The sequence below is a fragment of the Polyodon spathula genome, chromosome 2 (genome assembly GCF_017654505.1).
Source record: "Polyodon spathula isolate WHYD16114869_AA chromosome 2, ASM1765450v1, whole genome shotgun sequence".
Taxonomy (NCBI): domain Eukaryota; kingdom Metazoa; phylum Chordata; class Actinopteri; order Acipenseriformes; family Polyodontidae; genus Polyodon; species Polyodon spathula.
The window spans coordinates 77,710,081-77,735,193 of NC_054535.1; the positions used below are offsets into that span (position 1 = coordinate 77,710,081).

The following is a 25,113-nucleotide window of genomic DNA, read 5'->3' on the forward strand; positions in this document are numbered from 1 at the left end:
AACACCAGTATAGCTCTGCCAGTCCACATGCGTAGCACACTGCTAATCAATTCTCGATCCATGTTTTCCAACAACACTTCCGGTTTTTTGTATTCCTGTATGGATTCACACAATGGCTCATCTGTTTTACTCACACGCTCAATAATGAGACATGACATAAGGTGCAGTAATAAGTGAGCATAACGGACAGAGTGTTGCAGGGAAGTAAAGTCTGTATGGAGCTGGGCTGACAGCACACCATGATCAGTGCAGACCAGGAGCTGTTTTATATTACTATAAATAATAATTTGAAATTTAGATATAAAACTACACTAGTAACCGGTAGGGGAAGGACTGCATTAGTGATCTGTTTTTATTTTTTTTAATAAGTAGTTTTTTTTTTAAAAAGCTGTCACATTTCTGACATGGTTAGTATTACATAGCATTGTCATAATACAGATTTGGGGGACAGAGGCCAGAGATTTGTACTTGTAACATTGACCTTTTTTTTTTTTTTTTTTTTTTTTTTTTTTTTTTTAAACTTGTGACTGACTTTTTGCTTTGCTAAAGCACTTCTATTTGTCTTGCTGCTTAATTATGTTAAGATTAGAAATCCTGTGTATTTCATTTACCAACAGCAATGACTTCAGCAAGCTTGTAGCTGAACAGTACCTCTCATTTTTTGACTTCACTGGAATGACATTGGACCAATCTCTTAGGTAAACTACTTGAATAATTCTTCCTTTAGTTCTACACATTTTTATATTATTTGATGTATTACCATGCCAGTCTGTCTAAGAGGATCAACCAAATAGTATTTTGTTGTTTTTACGTTATACTTCATTGTTTTAAATAATTTTGTCACCTGATTTAAAGCAGATAAGGGATGTACCTGTTTCACAATGTGTATGATAAATGGTAAGATAGGATACAGAATTGATTAATAACCTAGTTATTCTATTTTCACAGACGCTTCTTGAAAGCATTTGCACTAATGGGTGAAACCCAGGAGAGAGAGCGGGTTTTAATCCAGTATTCCAATAGATACTATCATTGTAACCCTGGCTCAGTTTCTTCACAAGGTAATGAACTTGCATAACATGTTGTCTTTAAATAAGTTATCAGTACTCCAGAGTGAGTGTTTGTTTGATCTACTTGAGGCAACATGTCCGCTGATGGAATTGTCGTCTTATTAATGTAAACGCTACCCTAGCCTCTCGCTTTTCTATCAAAAATGCACACATTGTGTGATTTCGATTTTTTGATGGTCATTTATTTGACGATATTAATGAAGAAAATGTTCTTCCGGTCGACTTCAAGCGGTTGCCTGAAGAAAGATGACATTTAAAACATGTCAGTCCTAGGAAAAGCACTGATTGGTTCTCAGATGTGGGCCAATGCATGAAGCATAAGGGTTTTGAGTTCCTTTAAGTAAAATAAATGGAATACATTTAGAATGTTTCGTGCAGTATGGAAAAGTGAAAAAGACATTTGTCAATTATGCTACAGTACAGTATTGCACGATTACCATAGACATAATATAGACACAAGGTCAAACAAGGCCAGCTTGAAGCAAGCTCAGTTAGTTAGCTACTATATAGAGAGCAATTATTAAACCTGACCAGAAAACTACCACTCAGAAATCAAACGCCATAATGTAAGGTAGGTGAAAAACAAAACAGACATCTTTAAAATGCATTGTGGCAAGAATTGGTAAGTAAATCTATCAGTACATGGATTGGCTTGACAGATGAAATGATCTAATTTTGCAGATGGAGTTCATTGCCTTACTTGTGCTTTGATGCTGCTAAATACTGACCTTCATGGCCATGTAAGTAGTAAAAATCTTTTAAAATCCAATGTTGGATGCAATACAACATAACATTAAAAATATACTAATACATTAGCAGTACAAAGCAATAGAAAGTACAACGTGTGTGCCACCAGATGGCATGGTTTGTTCAGTTATTATTATCTCTAATTTGGTTGTGGATGTGTTCATGTGCTTTATGCACACACACAGTACATAGATGCATAGAGAGACAGGACAGAGGGAGCAAGATTAAAACCATGTACAATACAACATGTTCATAGGCTTTGTGAAAAAAATGAAATTTTTTGGTCATAAACATTACACTTACCAAAACTTAAAGGAACTGTCCATGTTTAAAACATTCAAAGAATAAATGACAAATCAGCACAGCATTGGTGTAACTCACTTGAATTATAGTTTTATGTGTGTGACTTTTTTTCTTAGCAAATATAATTCAAGGTAAGGTAATATATCTGTATTGAAAAGACCAGCTATGCTTCATTTTTAATACAGTATCCCTGACTCCTTTTTGTATTGAACATCCCAGATGAGTTCCCAAACTGAATGTGTCTCTCTACTCCTGGCATGTTTTAGATATTGAAGGGTTTCATGTATTCTCAGTAATAATGTAACATTTTATTTGCTATTTCTGTGCAGAGGCAATATAAAGCTTTGAAACCCTTTTACATTTTCATTTCTCTTTCTTTCCTTTTCAACTGATTAAATCCGGGACTTGCCTCAAAGTCTGAAGTTGTCCGTCCCCCGTCCGTCCCAATACCCACCTCTTTCTTTGCAGTAGCATCTTCCTTCTAGTGGCCAGAGCTTCCTATAAACTCTTTAAGCACTCATTTTGTACCACAGGCCAGAAAGAGGAATCTTAGGGTCCTTTTTATATCATGATTTTGTATAAAGATCAATAAGCTTCCTTAAAATATAGTGGCACGTATTTATTTTAGAAAGAATATTCTGGGTAATTTCTTTTAGAATTTGATTAGGACATGCTGTAAGTGAAATTCATTCTGCTTTTGCTAATTGGAATGTTCTTGCATGCAAGTTGCATGAGGATTACTAACCAAATCTTTCACATATTTCCTCTTCACAATTTCTTTTTCACTGGATCTCCTTCCTGTACTTTGTTTTTCTCAATAGGTGGTAAGTTTTATTTTATTTATTTTTTCTTTATCAGTTTTATGGGGTTTGCTAACACATGCATATTCTTATATTTTTTTCACTGGCAGAGGCTCTGTATATATGTTACGGTAAAAATCAGAATATTGGCAAATCTTAAGATTTACTGTTAAATGTCGACATTTACCAAGAATAACTAAATGTCTTTAGTTATTGACCGAATCTCTTTACATAATAAACAACGCTTTTTTGATTCTGTGCTGGACTGTAACTGTTGTGTGTACTCCTGTGCTGGACTAATTCAAATGAGGTACTGTGTTTAGTGTACCTGTGTACCTCACGCACTTTTTGTTCATCTACACTGCTCGCTGAAACTACAGCTTGAATCAACTCCATCTCCCTACACTACTTGCAACCTCTGGTGACAGCGGAGACCTTGCGGGAAAGTTCAGGGTTCACGGCTTCATAACAACTACAGCGCAGGCAAGCGGGGCATGCAGAGTGTGGCACGACAAGTACAGAGCTTGTCTGCGACTTGGAAGCATTCTGCAGCCGCTCAGATTTGGGGATGAACTGAGGAGAGAACAAAAAATGTTATGATTATCAGGCGAGTATTATAATAAATATGGAATCTGCAATGCGTGCTGTGAAGTGCAGCTGATGCGAAATGTATATAGTTGTTGATCCATCACAATATTTGGAAGTCTTTTATTGCCAGAAATGTTCTCTTATAAGTACATTAATGCAGAAAGTCGCTGAACTTGAAAATTAAATCGTAACACTCGGAGATATATACAAATGAGCAGTTTATAGAAAACCATGTTCATGAGGTAAACAACACCTGGTTAACTTCAGATATTGTAGATGAGATCTCTAACTTATTGGTCTGAAATGCTTACGAGCAACCAAACTCATTATCAAGCACTGCATGTCCTATTATGGACGGGTTACGTAGAGAGGATGTTAACTTGAATAGACCATGGGTGACAACTAGAAAAAGCCATAGAACACCTAAAAATAAATAACCGGAGGGTATTGTATTATCCAACAAATATCAAGTCTTAAATACCGAAATGTTGATGTTTTATTGGTAGGTGACTCTGATGTGCTATGTTGATCGTGCTTTCACTCGTAAAGATCCATTGAACAGCTCTGTAACCTGCCTTCCAGGAGCAGAAATTGAGGACATTGATCTTAGAATACACAAACTGGTAAACGGTTCCAATAAAACATAAAAGTGGCCGGTAGTAACTGTGCATGTAGGTACTAATGACTTAAAAGATAGAAAATCAGAAGTGATGAAACAAAGACTTAAGTCTCTAACTAAGAAACTGAAAGAGCTAAATTCCAAACCCATTCTTTCTGATTTACTGCCTGTTTTTGGCAGAGGTGATGAACAATATAGTAGAATTTATTCAATAAATAATTGGTTAGCTGGGTTGTGTGTTCAAGAATAGATAGGATACATTAACAACTGGGACTTAAAAAAAAACAAAACCACCAAGAACTATGTCATAAAGATGGGCTTCATTTGAACAATACTGGGGCAAGTAGGCTCGCTGCACATTTTGAAAACTATCTAAAAGATTTTTTAGATTAAGATCTAGGGAAGGGCAAGGTATTAGTGAGAAACATTATTCTGCAAAAACAATCCCAGTTAACCTCTTATGCCCTCCTGTTTCGCGGGCGGAACATGGTACTGCAATTACACATTATGTTTCAAAAATCATCTGTAATATTACAAAAGCAAAACTGCAAAAAAAACTGACTCAATATCAAAAACGTTGTTTTCTTACCGTCAAACAGCAAAGGAATTTTTCGAATTCGCCATTTCACCATTGAGGTATTTCCTTCGCAATGTGTCTAGTACCTCAAGGTTCAAAAACAACTTTCAATCGAGTAGCTGTGCGTTTCGCTGCTCTGGCCTTGCATGTATCTGTTGATGGTGAAATCTACGTGATCTCGTTGTAGGGGAGGTCACAAGCTGTCCAATCATACCTTGACTTTGTTTGTAGCCTAATCCATTGAAGAGTAATCAATGTGCGTATGTAAACAAGACACATATTTGCAAGCGAGAGCGCAGTATTACACACTTAGGATCAAGGTTTCTTACTGTTTTCTGATCATTTTTCAATTTCTAAAATTTATAAAATCGAACGAAATGGCAAGCAGTGTTCCAAAGCATCCCAAAAGAAGTTGATTCAGTCTTTTTGAAGTTTTGGAGGAGATGGATAATAGTGAAAGTGACTGCGAAAATTATCAACTTTCTGGGTTGGAGAGAGCTGATTCAACATCTGTGAAGCAGCATTTGAAGATGGGTTGGAGCCTCTTCAGGATTTGTAAGTGTAATGGATCCACACTACATTTATTATTATTATTATTATTATTATTATTATTATTATTATTATGATGCATCATTTTTAATATGCATTTTTACTGTAAATGTTATTAGAAAATGCAACCATTTGACTCTCAAGGGGCACATAGAAATAATATTTTTTTAACAATTTTTATTGCATAGTAAAGAGCAACGCCATGTCTCATCTGCTGTACAGCTGTGTACGGTCCCTGATCTTTACGGTGCAATACAAGTTGCAAGAAGTAATTGTTGCTTCCCGGCCATCTTTATTATTTTCTCATTGATGTTTGTTGATTTAGATTATTGCATGGGAGTGTTTAGCAAACTTTTTTATATTTCCATGAATATAAGGAGTGATGTTACTCACCTAGAGAGCTACAAAAAAATCTCAGTAGCAACATTCTCCTGCACAAACAGTTATGTGAGAGCAATGTACCTGACAGTTGTGGCATATGAACTGAGAGTATTTGTCGTGCATACTCATCATGGATACATTTCGGGCACCCCAAAGCTCTCCAAAAAGGCCACCTTTGAATGAAATATTGGACAAATTAAGTAAAAAGAGGATTACAAAATCTAATTCATGTGGCAATTTATAGCATGTGAGGTGCCAGAAGGTAACCTCCCTTTTAGAACTTGCTCAAGAAACTAGTGTATGACTGGCCATAAACATTTACACTATTTATTTTTGAAGAGGTTTGGGGACCCTTGGACCTAGCTTTGTAAAAACTCATGTAGAATTGGATCCCTTTATTCAATCTGTTTCAATTTTTTATCCACTGTAGTAGACATGTTGGAGAAGCACTAGAAAAAAATCTGGCTCTTTTCCTGTGCTACAAGGTGAAAAAATGACGATAGAATATAAACAAATGAAAAGTGTTTCTTGTTTTTTATGTTTTCTTTTCTGGATATCTCCTTCCAGTGTGGTTCTGAGTAGGACTTACATCAAATCTGTTTAGTCCTAATGGCCAGGGGGTTACCTAGAATTCAAGCCCTGAACCATGCCTGTGCTGCCTATACTGGAAGATAATGTGATTTATTTAAGGCCATAGCCCTCCAGGCGGAAATTGCCTGTGGGAGGCTGGGGGTTTAACAGGTTAACTTGAATCCAACAATTCTACATAATTATAGGCCTATTTCAAACCTTCCTTTTCTTGCAGAGATATTATAAAGGGTAGTTGCAAATCAGCTACATCAGTTTTTGACACAAAACATCTATGAAAAATGTCAGTCTGGTTTTCACCATGCACATAGTACTGAGACAGCTCTTATTAGAGTATTAAATGATCTATTAATTGGCAATGACTGGTTTATTTATCAGTTTTAATTTTATTAGATCTAAGTGCTGCTTTTGATACCGTGGATCGCTCTATGTTAATCAATCACTGGCAAAATTTTGTGGGTGTATCTGGAGTTGTTTTATCCTGGTTTAAGTCTTATCTTTCTGATAGGTCTCAGTTTGTTTTTATTGGGAATGAAAAATCTGTCTTGTCTGAATTACTTTGTGGTGTTCCACAGGGCTCAATTTTATGTCCTTTATTATTTTTTATATGCTCCCTCTGGGTGATATTAGAAGCAAACATGGAGTAAATTTCCATTTTTATGCAGATGACACCAAGCTGTAGTTGTCTCTAAAACCTGGTGATGCCTTTTTTGGGACCAATATAGTATCTTGTCTTACTGATATTAAGGGCTTTAGTGGTTTCTTCAAACCAGCTAGATAAGCCTTAATCATTTGGTCTAGATTTTAACAGACTACCTTCTGAACTTGTACTAGAAATGAGAAATGTAAGTGTGATCTTCGACCCTACTCTTATTTGAGAAACATGTAAAAAAAATTACAAAATTGTCTTTTCATCATTTGAGAAATATTGCAAAACAGACCTGTAATCTCTACATCTGACGCTGAAAGACTAATACATGCCTTTGTATCCTCCAGAGTGTATTATTGTAATGCGTTATTTTCTGACATCCGAAAGTGTTTATTGTCTCGTTTGCAACTGATTCAGTAAAGTGCTGCTGCTAGAATCTTGAATAAAACCAGAGAAACGGAACATATCACCCCAGTGCTGGCTTCTATGCATTGGCTTCCTGTACATTTTAGAGTTGATTTTAGAATACTTGTAAGTCACTAAATAATTTGGCACCAACCTAGTTAGGGGAACTGTTTACCCCATATAGCCCCAATTGTAATCGTAGATTCCTGAATGTGGGATTGCTGATAATCCCTAAAATAAATTGTTAAATGGGGAGGAAGGGCTTTTTGTTGTAGAGCCTCCAAACTTTGGAATGAGCTGCCAGCACATATGAGGGAAGCTGAGACTCCATCTGTTTTTAAAACCAGACTAAAAACATGTTTGTTTGAGATGACTTTTTTATAATATGTATATATCTGTTTTAGTTTTTATTGTTGTATCTGTTTGTATTATATATATATATATATATATATATATATATATATATATATATATATATATATATATATATATATATACACACACACACACACACACACACACACACACACACACACAGTGCCTTGCAAAAGTATTCAGACCCCTTGACCAATTCTCTCATATTACTGAATTACAAATGGTACACTGAAATTTCGTTCTGTTCGATATTTTATTTTAAAACACTGAAACTCAAAATCAGTTATTGTAAGGTGACATTGGTTTTATATTGAGAAATATTTGTAAGAAAAATAAAAAACTGAAATATCTTGCCTATATCTTTACAGTATAATCGTAAATCTCGAAAAACTACTTACTTCTAAATCTTTTGTAGTCATTTTTTTATTACTTTAGTGTAAATACATGTTAATTTGGATTCATATGTTGTTTTTTTCTGACTTTAAGTGAACGAAAAGACACATTTGCCCATTTTCTCATTGGAAATAGTGATATTTTGAAATTTACCTGTCCTGGTCACAAAAGCAAAGTTTGTGGGGAATAATAGCCATTTTCTATACTTTTGAGGCATAAGCAATTAGGAAATAACACTTACTACCCAGGAACAAAAATTGTGTTACATAGTGTTTTATATATATATAAATTACACACACATGCAGTGTCTATAGAAAGTCTACACCCCCTTGAACTTTTTTTCACATTTTTTTGTCAGTGCCTCAGTTTCATGCATTTTTATCTACACACCATACTCCGCACTGTTAAGGGGAAAAAAGTTTTTATTGAGAAAAAAAATGTTTATTAAAAATACAAAACTGAAAGATCATAATTGGATAAGTCTCCACCCCCCTGAGTTAATACTTGGTGGAAGCACCTTTGGCAGGAATTACAGCTGTGAGTCTGTTGGTATAGGTCTCTATCAACTTTGCACACCTAGATTTGGCAGTATTTGATCATTCTTTTTTACAAAACTGTTCAAGCTCTGTGAAGTTTCTTGGGGAACATTGATGGACAGCAACCTTCAAGTCATGCCACAAATTTGTGATTGGATTTAGGTCGGGGCTCTGACTGATCCACTCAAGGACATTTACCTTTTTGTCCCTTAGTAACTCCAGTGTAGCTTTGGCTGTGTGCTTTGGGACTTTGTCATGCTGAAAGGTGAACTTCCGTCCCAGTGTAAGCTTTCTTGCAGAGGGCAGCAGGTTTTCCTCAAGGATTTCTCTGTACTTTGCTCCATTCATTTTCCCTTCTATCTTGACAATTGCCCCAGTCCATAACATGATGCTGCTACCACCATGCTTCACGGTATGGATGGTGTTCTTTGGGTGATGCACTGTGTTGGGTTTCCATTTTATTCGTCAGACCACAAAACTTTTTGCCACATGGCTACAGAATCTCCTGAGTGTTTTTTTGCATCCTTCAAACAGGATTCAAGGTGAGCTTTCTTGAGTAATGGCTTCCTTCTTGCGACCCTACCATAGAAACCAGATTTGTAGAGTGCTTGGGATATTGTCACGTGAACACTTTGACCAGTCTTGGCCATAAAAGCCTGTAGCTCTTGCAAAGTTGTCATTGGCCTCTTGGTAGCCTCTCTGATCAGTCTCCTTCTTGCTTGGTCATCCAGTTTGGAGGGACGGCCTGATCTAGGCAGGGTCTTGGTGGTGCCATACACCCTCCACTTCTTAATAATCGTCTTGACCGTGCTCCAAGGGATATTCAAGGCCTTTGATATTTTTTTATACCCATCCCCTGATCTGTGCCAACTTTGTTTCGGAGTTCTTTTGAAAGCATCTTGGTGCTCATGGTTGTCTTTTACTTTGAAATGCACCTACAGGAACTGCTGAATTTATCCTGAAATCATGTGAATCACAACAATTTAACACAGGAGGCTACTTAACTTGGTGTGTGATTTTGAAGTCAATTGGTTACACCTGAGCTAATTTAGGATTGCAATTACAAGGGGGGTGGACACTTATCCAACGGAGCTATTTCAGTTTTTATTTTTGATTAATTTTCTACAAATTTCTAGAATATTTTTTTACTTGGAAGTTGTGGGGTAGGATGTGTAGATAAATGAAAAATAATATATATTTTAATGCATTTTAATTCCAGGCTATAAGGCAACAAAAGGTGAAAATTTTGAAAGGGGGTGTAGACTTTCTATAGGCACTGTGTGTGTGTGTGTGTGTGTGTGTGTGTGTGTGTGTGTGTATATATATATATATATATATATATATATATATATATATATATATATATATATATATATATATATATATATATAAATCACGGATGTTACAAATGTAAAAACATTTGTATTTTTTAAAAAAAAGTTTTTGTACAATTGAACATGTTACAAACTGAAAAACAGGACATTTCCTAAACTTGATTTACTTTGGAAGTTTACCGGTAAATCTCAAGAATAACCAAGTGGTATTGCCTAATGACAGATTGTGTACTTCCGTACATTGTAAGTCCTGTGTGGCTCCAAGTTACACAAGAGTCTACCATGCTGCAATGAGTAAATATAGTGCCTTGCAAAAGTATTCAGACCCTTCCTATGGTGTCCCATTTTGTGAAATTACAAGATGATGCGTACACATTTTTTTAAACTTAATATGTTATTCAAAACTTGAATGCCCAAACTGAAGACTTCTAAGGGTACGGTAAGTTACAGTAAATGTTAGCAAAAACAAAGAGAAAAAACTGAACTATTTTGATTGCATAAGTATTCAGACTCGTCAACTCAATATTTGGTGGAAGCACCTTTGGCAGCAATTACAGCCGTGAGTCTTTTTGGGTAAGTCTCTACCAACTTTGCACATCGGCTTGGTGAAATTTGTGCCCATTGTTTTTGGCAGATTTGCTCAAGCTCTCTCAAGTTGCTTGGGGATTACTTATGGACAGCAGTTTTCAAGTCTTTCCACAGATTCTCAGTAGGATTCAAGGATTTCTTATTCTTAAGCCACACCAGTGGAGCTTTGGCCTTGTGCTTTGGATCATGGTCCTGCTGAAAGGTGAATTTTCACCCCAGTTTTAAGTCTTTAGCAGACTGAAGCAGGTTTTCCTCTAGTATTTGCCTGTACTTTACTCCATCCATTTTTCCTTCAATCCTAACAAGCTGTCCAGTCTCTGCTGAGGTGAAGCATCCCCATAGCATGATGCTACCACCACCATGCTTGACTGTGGGGATTGGGTTGACTGGGAGATGTGCTGTGTTGGGTCTGCGCCAAACGTAATGCTTGACATTTAGACTAAAAAATTCTAATTTGGTCTTGTTTTACCACAACACTTTTTGTCACATTTTTGCAGTGTCTCAGATGCTTTGTTGCAAACTCCGTGCGGGCTTTGAGATGGCTTATTTTTAGTAATAGCTTCCTTCTTGCCACCCTGCCATACAGGCTGCTTTTGTGAAGTGTACTGAATATTGTAGACTGATGTACGTTTTCTCTCATCTCAGCTATTGAACTCTGTAGCTCTTTCAAAGTTGTCGTTGGCCTCACAGTGGCATCCCCCACCAGTTTCCTCCTTGCCCGGCGGCTCAGTTTGGAGGGACGGCCTGATCTAGGCAGTGTCTGGGTGGTACAATGCACCTTCCATTGATTGAGTAGACTGTGCTGACAGGGATATTCAGAGACTTTGATATTTTTTGTACCCTTCTCCTGATCTGTGCTTTTCAATGACTTTATCCCTGACTTGCTTTGAAAGCTCCTTGGTCTTCATGGTTGAGTCTTGAAATTCACTACCTGACCAAGGAACCTCAGAGACAGGTGTTTTTATTCTGAAATCATGTGAACCACTAATATTGCACACAGACAGAGGCAGTTCAACTAATTGTGTGGCTTGTTAAGGTCATTTTGTGCAGCTCAATTAATTAGGTTTGCCACAACAAAGGGTTTGAATACTTATGCAATCATGACTTTTCCATTTTTATTTCATATTAATTATCTATCTACTTCTATTTGTTTTTGTTTTATGCCTGTATTTGTTATGTTTTGTGTCATAACCAAAGTGTGATTTTCTGTTGAAAAAACAAAGGTCCTAAATGATTTAATTTGCATTAATATAATGTTATTTTTCATTAAACTACTGCGTAATTGGAGTACAATATCCTTCAACACCATTGTGAAATTTACCAGAATGTTGGTTGTTCTACATAAGTGGATCACAATATTGTTCAATACCATGTTGAATTGCTCTCATTAATGACTTTTGTTAATGGAAAATGTGTATGCAGAAATAAATATATTCTTTGACCATTAATGTTTATATGTTAATGGAACATTTGTATGCAGAAATACATATATTGTTCTACCCATTGATTTATTTTGTTAATTGGCAATTTATATGCAGGAATAAATAAATCTTCGATGATATACCTGCATTTACCAGTACGCTTCAATAAATCATAATTTCGGACATGTTGACATTTACTGGTAAAACTGTCTTTTTTACGGTAACATATACAGTCCTGTTCTAACACCATTGCTATGTAGCTTGTTCTGATGTGTTACCACCCACGTACAATCCCTGTTTATGTTGGCTGCACCATCACTTTCACAAAACATTGAAGAACAAACCATGTCAGCCCAAATGTCAGATACTGTACCTACAAAATGAAACATGTATCATCAAATTTGCCTTGGTGCTTGCAGGCCTATTTGGATTACAAATTAAACACATACAAACTTAAAAATTTAACACACACATTAATTTTATTGAAATAGAGAGTACATTAGCAAATACCTTGCTGAAATTGTTTATAAAATGTTTATTTCAAGGAGCAGTATTCATTATGTTCAGATATTCATTCTAATGAATATGGAAGGTTTTTTACAAAACCAAGGTTACGTGCATAACCCAATGGTCTCAGACACACACAAGACATCTCTCAGTTCAACATGGAGGAAATAGATGATGGTCATGTGGGACTGATTCTAAACAGACTGGGCAGTGAAGTATTGGACATCCCACATGCTGTGTTCATATTTAAGACTTTAGCTAGTTACATACTGTAATAGACAGGGTTCAAACATTGGCCCTGTAGGATTATATTGTTTATCCCCCTCCCCCCAACTGCAGGATTTAATAAGAGAGAGATACTTTGGGCTGCCTGTGTTGATTAGGCATTCGTTCGTTCATTCATTCATTTAATCAACACATTGTGAAGGTTCCGGTTTTACTAATGACATGTTCCTCTAGTATGATGGTCCAAGTAAAATGAAGAAGTTGGAAAATGATAAGAGGTGACACGTGTTCCTGTATTATTTCAGAATATTGGAAAGAAGATGACGTGCCAGGAGTTCATCACCAACCTGGATGGGCTGAATGGAGGGCAGGATTTCCCCAGAGACCTCCTTAAGGTAGGGCCCTGCTAATTATGGTTACAGTATTAATAGTAATTATACATGTACAATATCCTCTATAGCAGTACTTGGTATGTAAACCTTTACTTTCATAAAGAATGGTAATAGGTTTCTCTAATGTTTTCCATTTTTATTTACATTTTGTTAGATACCTTAAATGCAAAGTGAATGACATATATAGAGATTTGAAACTGTACTGTATTTGTTGTACTTCCAAGGGAAAGTGGAGAAACAATATAAACACGTGTGCAGTTTAATAAGTAGTTTTTAAAATAGCTGTCCTTTTGTGGTAATAAAAACACTGTTCCTGTCCACCGATTTACTTTTGTCTAGAGCAAATTAATTGCTCATAGTACTAATACACATTAGTCATGAATTGTCACTGTAGGAACCGCTTACGTCGACGTTTTCATTAAGATAATAGCGTCTTACTCAACTACATGGTGGGGCAACCGTAAGTTAATATTGATTATGCAAACATTTGTAAAGAACTTGACTTGTTTCCAGTTTTAATAAAATCTATGTGCAATCTAGAGTCTTCCGTAAGAGTGTTTCTCTCCTTTTTGTAGGTGTTCTGTTGCAGTCATGTACAGTACAGCATCGTGCTAACCTTCATTTTAGTCTTGCGCCTCAAAAGATGTCTCATTGCTCTCAAGGATGAATAACAGGGTTGTGTTTGTTTCTAGCTGATAATGCCACATAATGTATGTGGGAGGGGATGATATTATGGAAGGCCGCTGTGTGAACAATTGTGCATTCAAACAGTGTTAAATTGGCAGTTTTCACTCGTTAATCTGTTCTTGGTCTCTCTTTTCGTGTTCATCAAGTGGCAATAGCAGGGTACAGCTGAAAGATGCTCAGAAAAAGCAGGAGCCCGGAAAACAACCCTGTTGGGTGCTCGCAGCCAGCTGGTTAGGGAATAAAGGTCTTTAGTGCGAAAATAAATAAACAAATAAAACATTTGAGATAAATGACTTTTGTTTCACATTTCATGTTTACAGACCATTTCAATCTGATTTGTTATTCCCCTTAGATCAGGGGTGTCCAATCCTGGTCCTGGAGAGCCGATGTCCTCGTGGCTTTTGTTCCAACTGTCCCCTAGGTTGGAACAATTAAGCTTCTAATAAGTGCTTGATTGGTCAAATTAAGTAATTTAAGGGGACAGTTGGAACAAAAGCCAGGAGGACATTGGCCCTCCAGGACCAGGATTGGGCACCACTGCCTTAGATAATGCTCCCAAACCAGCTGCCTGCTCCCGCTCTTCAGGGTTGTTTTCAGCATTAATGCATACTTGAGAGGGAGCCTGTGGCAGTACCCTGGTGTAAAGGAGATCAAGAATGTTTGCAGTAGAAATCTAAGAAAATAAATACATGGTAATAAATGTCTGAACTATGTGTATACTGTGTGCATCACACACCCAGACACTGTGTGGATTGGCAGATTTGTTCAGAGGGCTGGATATTCATGGCTTCTCCTGGATAGTCATGGCTTCTCCTGCCAAGTAAGATTAAAGGGATCGGCCATATAAAGATGCAATATCTGAGGGGGCTCCCAAGTGGCGCATCCAGTAAAGGCGTTCTGCATGAGTGCAGGATGCGCCCTATAGCCTGGACGTCGCCGGTTCGAGTGTGGGCTATTCCACAGCCGACCATGGATGGGAGTTCCCAGGAGGCGGTGCTCAATTGGCTGAGTGTCGCCAGGGGGGGAGGTGTCTAGGTTGGCCAGGGTGTCCTCTGCTCACCGCGCAGCAGCGACCTCTGTAGTCTGGCCGGACACCTGCGGGCTTGCCTGTTAGCTGCCCGGGAGCTGCATTGCCCTCCTATGCTGTAGCTCCTGGGCGGCTGCATGGTGAATCCGCACTGTGTAAAAAAGCGGTTGGCTGACTGCACACGCTTCGGAGGACAGCTTGTGTTCGTCTTCGTCTCTCCCGAGTCAGCGCAGGGGTGGTAGCAGTCAGCCGAGCCTAAATAAAAATAATTGGCAACGACTAAATTAAAAAAAAAAAAAAAAAAAAGAAAAATGGAAAAACGACCATGCTGCTAGTAGTTCTTGTTGCACTCGGAGTGGCAAGTTAGCCACCATTAACTTATTGCATTTTTCTTCACTTGGCTTATACTTTGTGTGTCTAGTGAGGTGAAATGTTTTTAGTCTGATTTTGGCAGCCTGGCTCTGGGAGTGAGACCAAGGCACACACCCCAGTAAAAACAAATTCCATTCCATTATGTCCATTATTCCTAGTTATTTTGTAACTTATTTTATTATTTTAAATCGGCATGATTCCTGTAAATTATGAAATGTTTTCGTCTTTCTGAACTTAACATATGAAATTAGATTTATAAAAAATATATATTAGACATATATAAATTATATATTTTTTCCAATTGATATATTTTAAAACTAGCATATATTGCCAATATGGGAAGGCTATATGTGGAAAATATTACAATTGTTACCTAAAATATTCCTGTCATGATTATTTTAATTAAACTAAACAAAAAATTATTACTGCCTTCTGCAACTAGTGAGCTGCTTAAGTAAAGCATAGTTTGAAACTACGTTCATCAGGGAAGTGGAGATGTGTTTATTTTTCAGAAATGTTAGTTTGCTGTTTGTTTTGTACTCCATCTATATTTACTATATAATTTTTACCACATTCATTACAGCTTGATGATCAGCCCATTCTCTGTAGCTCATTAATCTGTAAGAGGGGCTTTGCAAAACTGGGGGTGAATGAACGAGTAAGCACTGTAAATACAGTTTGTAATTCTACTTACCAAGCTGACAGGTTTAAAATGTTATTTTGTGATATTTCGATGAATTGACCTTGTAGTTGTTCAAACTGTCCAAATACTGGTCTGGTCATTGCTTTGGAGTTTCTTTTCATATGGCTTCCTAAATGTTGCCTTAAAGCAAAGCCTGTTTATTCTAAACAGATCTAATCAGATTATTCTAAAAAAAAATCTGATTCCACCATCAAGACTTGATCCACTATGAGTGAGACAAAAGATCATGTTCAAAACAATTGGGGTCAGGTTTTGAAAGCATTTGCCAAACTGTGGTATGCATGGAAAAAATGTTACCACTGTTAAATATTCAACAGTAACTATGAGGAGGTTGTATCACATATCCCATTTGGGGATCTGATCGAGTTACAAATTGTAATTTGCTAGCCATGTTGGGGTTGTACAGCATGTTAGCCAGTAAAGGTTAATGTCTGCATGGGAAATTAAGTGTCAGTCACTTAATGGGTATGTCTTTACCCTCATCTGTAAGCTCAGTTGTAGTGGTAGCCATTGTCGTATCAGGCTGGAACACGTTCTGAGGTTTAACGTGGTTCGATTTTATACTCTGGCATTGAAATGGCTCATCCCAAACCAATTGTAAAACTTTGATGTTATAAGATGAAGGCTGGCAGATGAAGCATCTTTGAGCGTTTAAAGATGGCAGTTTTACATGCAACTTTATTTTAATATTTCCTGTAATGTTTAGAGCAGGGATCTCCAGCCCTAGTTCTGGTGAGCCCCAGTCCTGCAGGTTTTCTAGGTGTCTTTACATCATCAATTGCTAAAGATCTGGAACACCTGTTAATCTTGACCAATTGAGCCATTAATTGGTGAAATAAAGTAACTGAGAGCTTGGCTGAAACTAAACCAGAAGACCCTGTAGCTCCCCAGGAGCGGGGTTGGAGACCCGTGGTTTAGAGTATAACGCGCAACCCATGCATTGTGCGCATACATGAGTAGTTTCACAAATGTGCTCATCTGGTACGCTAGAAACAGAGTTGTAAACAATGAATAATGCTTCATGTTGTGGGATAATTCATACTTTAAACTGTGTTCCTATATTCAATATTATAAATGTAAAGAATAAGCATAAACTGTACAATCTCAATATAAAATCTTTAGGTTTAATTTTATTTTTCCTCAATTATAAATAAAGGCTCAAATTTTCTGAGAGTAAAACCATTTTCTACACCTGGTTAGCTTTTGTACTTGCAATATTTTGGTAAATAGAACTAGGAAAACTACAAAGGTTGCAGGAATGCATTTGAAAAGATTGAACAGAACATTTTAAATGAGAAATGAAAACTGACACCTGCTAACCACTAGAATTCATCTACAACTACAGATGTTCTGTTCAGTTAGGCCAGTTTATTTTTTTTTTCTTCTTTTTATCCCTACCCGTATAAATTGTGTGTCTCTGTTTTGTTATTTTTGTATTTGTTTGGCAGGGATGGGGTTAATTGGAAACCCTTGTGCAGAATGTGGCTGGAGCTTAATTGATTAATTGAGGATCAATTATGACCAGCCACATGCTATATAAAGGGAGTCAGATCCTTTGTTTGGTTAGTTGAGAGGGAGTCTGAGTGCTGCAGGGCATGCTAGCAGTCCAAGCACCATGATAGCTCAGCTTGAGTGCTGTTTTTGCTGTGTTGTTTTTGAAGTGTTTCTGTATTGTTAATTAAAAGTGGTAAAACTGCAGCTTTCCGCCTCTGGGTGTGCTTCCTGTCACTCACCAGCCTTGGCTGTGACGCTACTTGTCACGCAGTGCCATAAGCAGATATTTTATTAAATAAAAATATCTAAAATGTATGAACCTGCTTTATGCATATAAACCGGGTCATGATATAAACCGGGTTTCACGTTTTCCTATTACTGCACATTGCGAGGGGAAAAAAGAAAGAAAACTAACAGTGAATTAAAGAGCAGTGTTTTAATAATGTACATTTAGTCGTTATTTACATTTAAACACATGCATATAGTTTACTACAAGACAAATACATTGTGTATCATTAACTGGAACAAAGCGGTTTGTGTCATTATCTAAAAAAAGGCATGAATTGTGTGCATATGTATAAGACTGACTTAAAGAAGAAACATTTGGTGTCGTTGGTGTTTTGAAACAGAGTCTGTATTCCGTGACCGCCCACGCAGCATTTGACAGGCTGCACAAAATGTCAGTTTATCAGCCGAGATGATTATTGGTTGTTAGTTGCGTTGGAAATTAATTATATCCTGTGGTTACTTAGTAAAGCCCAGCCAAGCAGCATTTGACAGGTTGCACAAAGCGTGACAATAAGAGGGTCTGCGAGAATAATATTGAGAGGTAATTTCTCAAAGAATATATGGTGCATGGCGAGTGGTTTTTGAAAAATAGTGATAATAATGTAAACAAATGCCTTGACTATTCAGTGGGCTCCTGATCCTTATCGCTTAAACACATTGAAGCTGGAAAACTGATCTCATGGCCCAGGCATCACTTGATCCCCTTTGACTTTCTGTTAATACAAGTCGATAGAATATTAAAAATAAATAATGTAGATGTTGTAAAAGCCGTCACTGCTACAACAGTGTTGGTGTAAAGTAAATAGTGTAAAGCCAAATAAATCAGTTGAATACAAATAGAAAATGTCATTGTTTAATTACAGAGGTTGGTTTTCATAACTATCCCAACTTAAAGGTCATTGTCTGGAACTGAAGTTGTACTTTAACAGACTGTAGGGCCCTATGAAATCCGTTTTATTATTTTGAATTTTCAGATTTGAATTTTTCCTGACTTTTTTTGGTTTTAAAAATCTGTAATTTGTTAGTTAGTTTGTTTTTTTTATAACCACAAGTGTTTGATACATTAACAGCAACGATGAAGCTAGAAATGCATGAAAAAATACAAAAAAAAAAAAAACCTTTCTAATCAAAGCAATTTCAGAAAAAAGGGAACAAATTAGCACAATGTTATAGAAACAAACGAGGAACATTGTAAATTAAAGAAAATAAATGTAGGGTTTTTAGTAGTTTCTTTTCAACACAAGCTGAACTGTAACAGATTTAATGTTTTCATTAATAATTAATGACAATGTAAGTAAAAGCCTAAATATGTTATTTTAATTTAATAAAAAGGCACTTTGTAAGATCTCCCTGAGAACTTTGGAGAAAACAATGCAACAACTAGACACTACATTCTGCAGTAGTCATTACAGTATTATCTGCTCAGAATAACTTATAGGTAGTTGTTTTCCCCCCAAGTGTAGTTCTTAATTTGTGCCGGAGCTTGCCGGGGCTCAGACCCGGAACCTTTGGGCATGCAGAGTTATAGCGCCTGCACCTGTAGTTAAAAATCTCATGAAATGCTTTCTTTTTAAATTCTCAACCCAGTTGTATTAAGTCTGCATGTTCTTGAGTGCGCTAAAGAGAGACAGTCACTGCCACGTTTGTAGCTTACTTTTAAATTACTTTACGATTTCAGCTTGAGTGCCTTTCAAGTATTTTATGCACAAATAAGCTTACTTGATTTGAAAAACATCATGAATGATACAAGCAACTTCTTACACTATTTGATTTGATTAAATGACTAGTACACAACAAAATATGAAAGCTGAACATCATTAATTTCAACTAACAGCTTTTTAATGAGAAACTATTGTAGCCTACTTCAATAGGAACATTAGCCTGCTATATTATATTAAACTAAAACAATAAAAATTATAATGATCTGGTTCTCTCTTGCCTTTTTCAATTAATATAATTTAATGAATAAAGAATAAAAACATACATACTAAGATAACAACTACCTAGCCTAAGTTTTTTTAATCTATCAGCATCTTCTGTTGCATACACATCGCTGACAATAGTGCAGACTGTGAGTCAAAACAATGTTCGTGTTGGGGTGAGTATTTTTTATTTTTTTTTCTTCTGGAGTCCTCTGAATGCCTTTTAATTTGTTTGTTTTTTAAACCATTCAAATGCAAAACCATAACAAAACATGTACACAGGCTTTTTTTAAATTTATATATTTTTTTTAATTTGCCCTGCGGTTGCTTTTAATTTCTCTGCACGTACTACTCCTACTTTTATAACGTAGAATATGTGATTGTAAACATCTAACACTAGTACATACAGTACTCTTTCAAATAAACGTGTTCTGATTTTGAATATGCACTTCTTAAGGTCGGTATTATTGTCATTGCTTGCGCCTGGCACCTTTTTCTTTACAAATTAAGCACTGCCCAAGTGATACCGGTAGCTAGCAAGTGAAGTGGCGCAAGAGCAGGGTTGCCAGATCTCTGAGGGGAAAAAAGCCAACTGGACTTGCAAAAGAAGCCCACCACCACTGTGCATCATTTACGGTCACATGAACATTAAATTGTCTATATTACGTTATTCAACTTGTCTATGGCTTTAAAAATAAATAAATAAATAAATACTGTGCTCCGCGTGAAGTGCAGGATGCGCCCTATATCCTGGAGATCTCAGGTTTGAATCCATGTCACAGCCGACCGTGACCGGGGGTTCCTAGGGGACGGCGCACAATTGGCCGAGCACCGCCCGGGTAGGGAGAGCGTAGTTCAACAGAGGAATCCATGGTTCACCACACACCAGCGACCCCTGTGGTTGATAGGGTGCCTGTGATTCTGCAGTGGAGCCACCAGATCTGTGTTGTCCTCCGGCACTATAGGTCTGGTGGCCTCGCTGTGGATCCGCAGTGCGAAAAATGACATCTCGGAGGACACATGTTCCAGCGGCCGTTTCCCGAGCCGGCAGGGGGGTTGTGAGCGGTGAGCCGAGGATACAGATAATAATTGGGCAAACAAAATTGGGGAGAAAAACCGGGGTAAAAAATTGGCGACAAATAAATACATAAATAAATAGGTAAATAAATAACTGCTGGGCAATATGTAACAACCTTCATAAAAATATTGGTATACTAAATGTAAAATAGTATAGCATAACAGCACTAATAGTAAAACCATAATATTTTGACCCGGGCATACTTGCAGTATACTACGATTTTAATAAGGGAGATAAATAAAAAAAAAAAAAAAAAAAAAAAAAAAAAAAAGGTGTAGCATATTTAAATTATAGGCTACATTCTAGTCTACCTAGAAAATGTAAAATTGCTTAATATTGTGTATGAATGACACAAGATAATGATACAACGTACACAGTGCAATTGTCAATTTTATATAATAATTTAAAATATTGTATATAGTTCTGTATTCTGTTACATTTTAGTGATGCCTTTTACTTGAGACACTGGGTTATGCGGCATCATGTGACTTGGCATTGGCGAGCGAACCTTACTGAACAAAATGCTTCAAAGGTTTGTTGAATGCATGCAACTCCAACTGTTTGTTTTATAATGCATCACTCCTCCTGAAATATTTGAAGATGTGTTAAATGTGAAATTTCCTTCCTAATTTGAAGTATCCATCAGCTTGCCTTGACAGTTATGTGGTTAATATAAGAGGGTGTCCCAAGTGACAGGTTTTTGATGAAGTCAAATAACAGTAAAGGAACGCAAGGAGTAAAAGAATAATGAAAGTTCAGAAATATGTAATAATATGTAATAACCACTTTTCTATCCTTCTTAGCTTCTGGCGGCAACAGCCATCTAAATAGCCGGTCTGTGTGTGTCTAAATAGCCAGTCTGTGTGTGTCTAAATAGCCGGTCTGTGTGTGTCTAAATAGCCGGTCTGTGTGTGTCTAAATAGCCGGTCTGTGTGTGTCTAAATAGCCGGTCTGCGTGTGTCTAAATAGCCGGTCTGGGTGTGTCTAAATAGCCGGTCTGCGTGTGTCTAAATAGCCGGTCTGCGTGTGTCTAAATAGCCGGTCTGCGTGTGTCTAAATAGCCGGTCTGCGTGTGTCTAAATAGCCGGTCTGGGTGTGTCTAAATAGCCGGTCTGGGTGTGTCTAAATAGCCGGTCTGGGTGTGTCTAAATAGCCGGTCTGGGTGTGTCTAAATAGCCGGTCTGCGTGTGTCTAAATAGCCGGTCTGCGTGTGTCTAAATAGCCAGTCTGTTCACTAACATGTATCGGTGGAAATAAATCTGTTAGACTGACTTGTTTAATCTAATTAAATTTTCTTACGTATTCAGTCATTGTCAATCCCGCAATGTTTGTGGGTTTTTATTTTTTTTTTTTTGTGGGCCACCATACTGCTATTTTCACATCTACCTGCTACAGGGGTGCTGAAAAAGATTTAATGCATGTAAATCAATGTTACATTTAAAACATCTTAACCTTTTTAAGGTACAAGGGACAAGTGTCCCACAAATAAAATGATGATGACTTTCTTATTTTTGCAATGAGGTGCACGAAACTGGGTTTAACATTTACTGGCAGGTTGAATATGGTTATCTAAATTGTCAGTTTCCTTGTGATTCTTGAGTCACTCTAATGTATTTTAAGAAGAAACCATTTGAACAACAAGCGCTCAATCCTTTGTGTACCTTAAAGGGTTAATCAGAAATCAAAGCTAGATAGACGGGGTTAAATTTAACCATGTAGTGTCTAAGAAGTGTCATAGTTTCTTGAAAGAAAATCCACTGGCAAGGTTAAATTATTTTTGAGATTCTTAAGATTCTTTCTCTACTGTACTAAACATTCACCATTTGCAGTCACTTGATGTGGATTACACTGTTTCCATTTGCAGTGAATTAGTATGGGAGATGGGACATGGATGTAGTATCCACCCAAATCTGTTGCAGTCCTCAATATATATCTTTTCTGTGGTTTATTGTTAAAAGCAAGTTCAATGGTTATTATTGTCTATTGCAAAATATTTATTTACTTCTGTTAGTTTGCTATTTCTTAATGAAGGGCTGTTTAACAAATATGTATATTAGGATATATATTTAGAAATAGCTGTATTTTGTCATGCTGTGAATTTCATGTTTTTCAAGACATGCTGTAGCACCTGATTGTGCTCCATGGTAGCAAAATGTAGTGTCTTGGCAAGGGCACTAAATTTGTCATTTCATTACTGTGTTTGTCTTAGTTTTATTAATGTTCTGATGTGGAGCCAAGAAGTATTATTTAGACACAGGGCCAGAGATTGAATATTCTATTCATTATACTAATAGAGGTAATTGCTCATTTCAGTGGAGGATTGCACTGTTTTTTGAATGACTGCACAAGTCAACAGCAAGGAAAGGCGAGGGCATATTAACTGCATAAGAAACAACAAAAATAAATGCTTTGTTGAACCTTTTAGCCTCTATGTTTTTGCATTTTAGTTATTTGCTCTAGAAATTTCAGAAGTATTAAACAAGGTACAAATACTGGCTTTAATGTTAGGCAAGGCAACTTTAATAGCTGGGCAATTCCACGGTGTCAGATGTACATTTTGGACACTTTGCAGACCTGTGGCATCTATACTGACACAACTTGCTAGGTTTCTTTTATGGTATGATATATGCCTCTATTAGTATAGTTGTTTCATCATGTCAAAATTGTCAAATACTAAATATCCACTCCAGTGGGGGCTAAAAACACTAGGTGTTGGACGTACTCAGAGAAATGTATTTTTCCAGCATTGGTACAGAAACTTTCAGATCGCTCTGAATTAGGAAGACACTGATAATAAACTCTGTTTATCTTTTAGGTAAGACTTAAAGTAATGAATTGTATATTAAGAATTTCAAATGACATGCATTTGTTCTGAAATAGAAATGTTTTTCTTCAGTGTCGGATGTACAGTTTCTTAGCGTTGGACATGGAAATACTATTTTAATAAAAAAAAATTCCAAATATCATAAATTCTCCTAAGCTGTCAATGGAAGGGTTACTTTTTAAAACTATTTCAACTGATTGATTATATGTGTTAAGCCTTTTGTACAGCTACAGTGGATACTCTTATCGATAAGTGCAAGTAATACAGTAATAATCCTTATTTACTTTCAGAGTTTGAAATGAGGTGTAACTAAAGCAATGTGTAGCTAGAAATGAAAACTCACAAGATGTATTTAAATGCCCAAAATTAACTTTCATTCTGACATACAGTATATTACATGGAGGATTCATGAACACTGTAGTAACCTGACGTACTCCTGAAGTGCAGTACACCCTAATGTGACCTGCTAATCTAGAGCCTAGAATGGTGTGGTGAAAGTGAACTTCCCCTATTTCCTGCAACTGCTGGAGTTTCAATCTTCCTAATTATATCCTTTTGGAAGTATATAATTTGGTCAGGAGTATCTGGCCATTTCCATTTTGTTCCAGATGGGCACATGGGATTGACTTTGTAGATGTGTTGACCATCCTCTTTACTCAGCTCGGTGACAACCCCTGGAAATATGTTGCCATCATACTTCACTAGAACCTAATCCCCTACCAAGACTTCTTTGCAAGAGATATCTTCTTGATTTGGCTGACTGTTGGACTCATCAAGCGTCTCATCCAGATCTTTGTCCATAATTGGCACCTCCATGAAATGACTGGAGTCATACGTTTCAGCTACAACCAAAGTATACTTTTGGTCGAATGCTGTGAATTTTTTTAGTATTTGGAATTACCATGGTACTTTCCAGTGAGACTCATTCATATTCCTTTCCTTTTCAATTTGCTCTGTTGAGATGTACAGAATATTTATTCCTGTATTTCTCTCCTTAGCTGCTCTGTAGAAGGCAAGTGGTGTTGTTGTTTGACCCTTTCCACTACAAACATAGCGCCAAACTGATATTTTCACTGTTCCTCCAATCCCGTGAACAACCCCTTTGTCATGAGATGTTGCGAAAAAATGCCAGCTCACTTTGAAGCTGAACTTCACCCACAAATACAGGTTTGAGAAGATGAACCGCTGTTTGAATTGGGAGCTAGCCCCATCTGAAAAGATCTTAATTTCTTTGATTGCAGGGTATTTGTTCTTAAGTGATTCAATTTAATGGGTCACGAAGATGTACACACTTAGTTTGGTATTGTTCAAATCATCGGACATGATAACAATGCTCTCCTTCAGGTTCTGTGGAAATCCAAGCATATGATGTGAAGAGAGTGGCTTGATTGTGGCTCCAATTAACTGAATGGATTTCGTTCTGATCTTTCAGGGTAGCATTTTCGGCAAAATCAACTTGGACAACTATCTTGCACCCATCACAGGCCTTCTTTGAGAGTATGTGACTTCATTTAGTTGAGGTGTATACTTATCAAGTTCATCCTTGCAGTCAGGGCAAATCATAGTCATGCAGTCCTTTGACGCACAGCAGACTATCCTTTCGGTGAAAGCTGATATGTCATTTGGGAGGCCTGTTGATGGTTTCAGGGCAAATATGAGGAGGTGTACATG

The 25,113-nt window shown here is 36.9% G+C and overlaps 1 protein-coding gene across 3 annotated transcripts in view; it reads left to right on the plus strand.

The window, feature by feature from the left end:
• LOC121301016 (PH and SEC7 domain-containing protein 2-like) overlaps positions 1-25,113 on the plus strand; it is a 117,584-nt gene that overhangs the window by 58,709 nt on the left and 33,762 nt on the right. For all 3 annotated transcript variants that reach the window (XM_041230093.1, XM_041230109.1, XM_041230098.1), the window contains 4 exons: positions 618-698; positions 949-1,061; positions 1,752-1,810; positions 12,961-13,050. In XM_041230093.1, the coding sequence (XP_041086027.1) occupies positions 618-698; positions 949-1,061; positions 1,752-1,810; positions 12,961-13,050 (343 nt within the window). The remainder of the gene's footprint in view (positions 1-617; positions 699-948; positions 1,062-1,751; positions 1,811-12,960; positions 13,051-25,113) is intronic.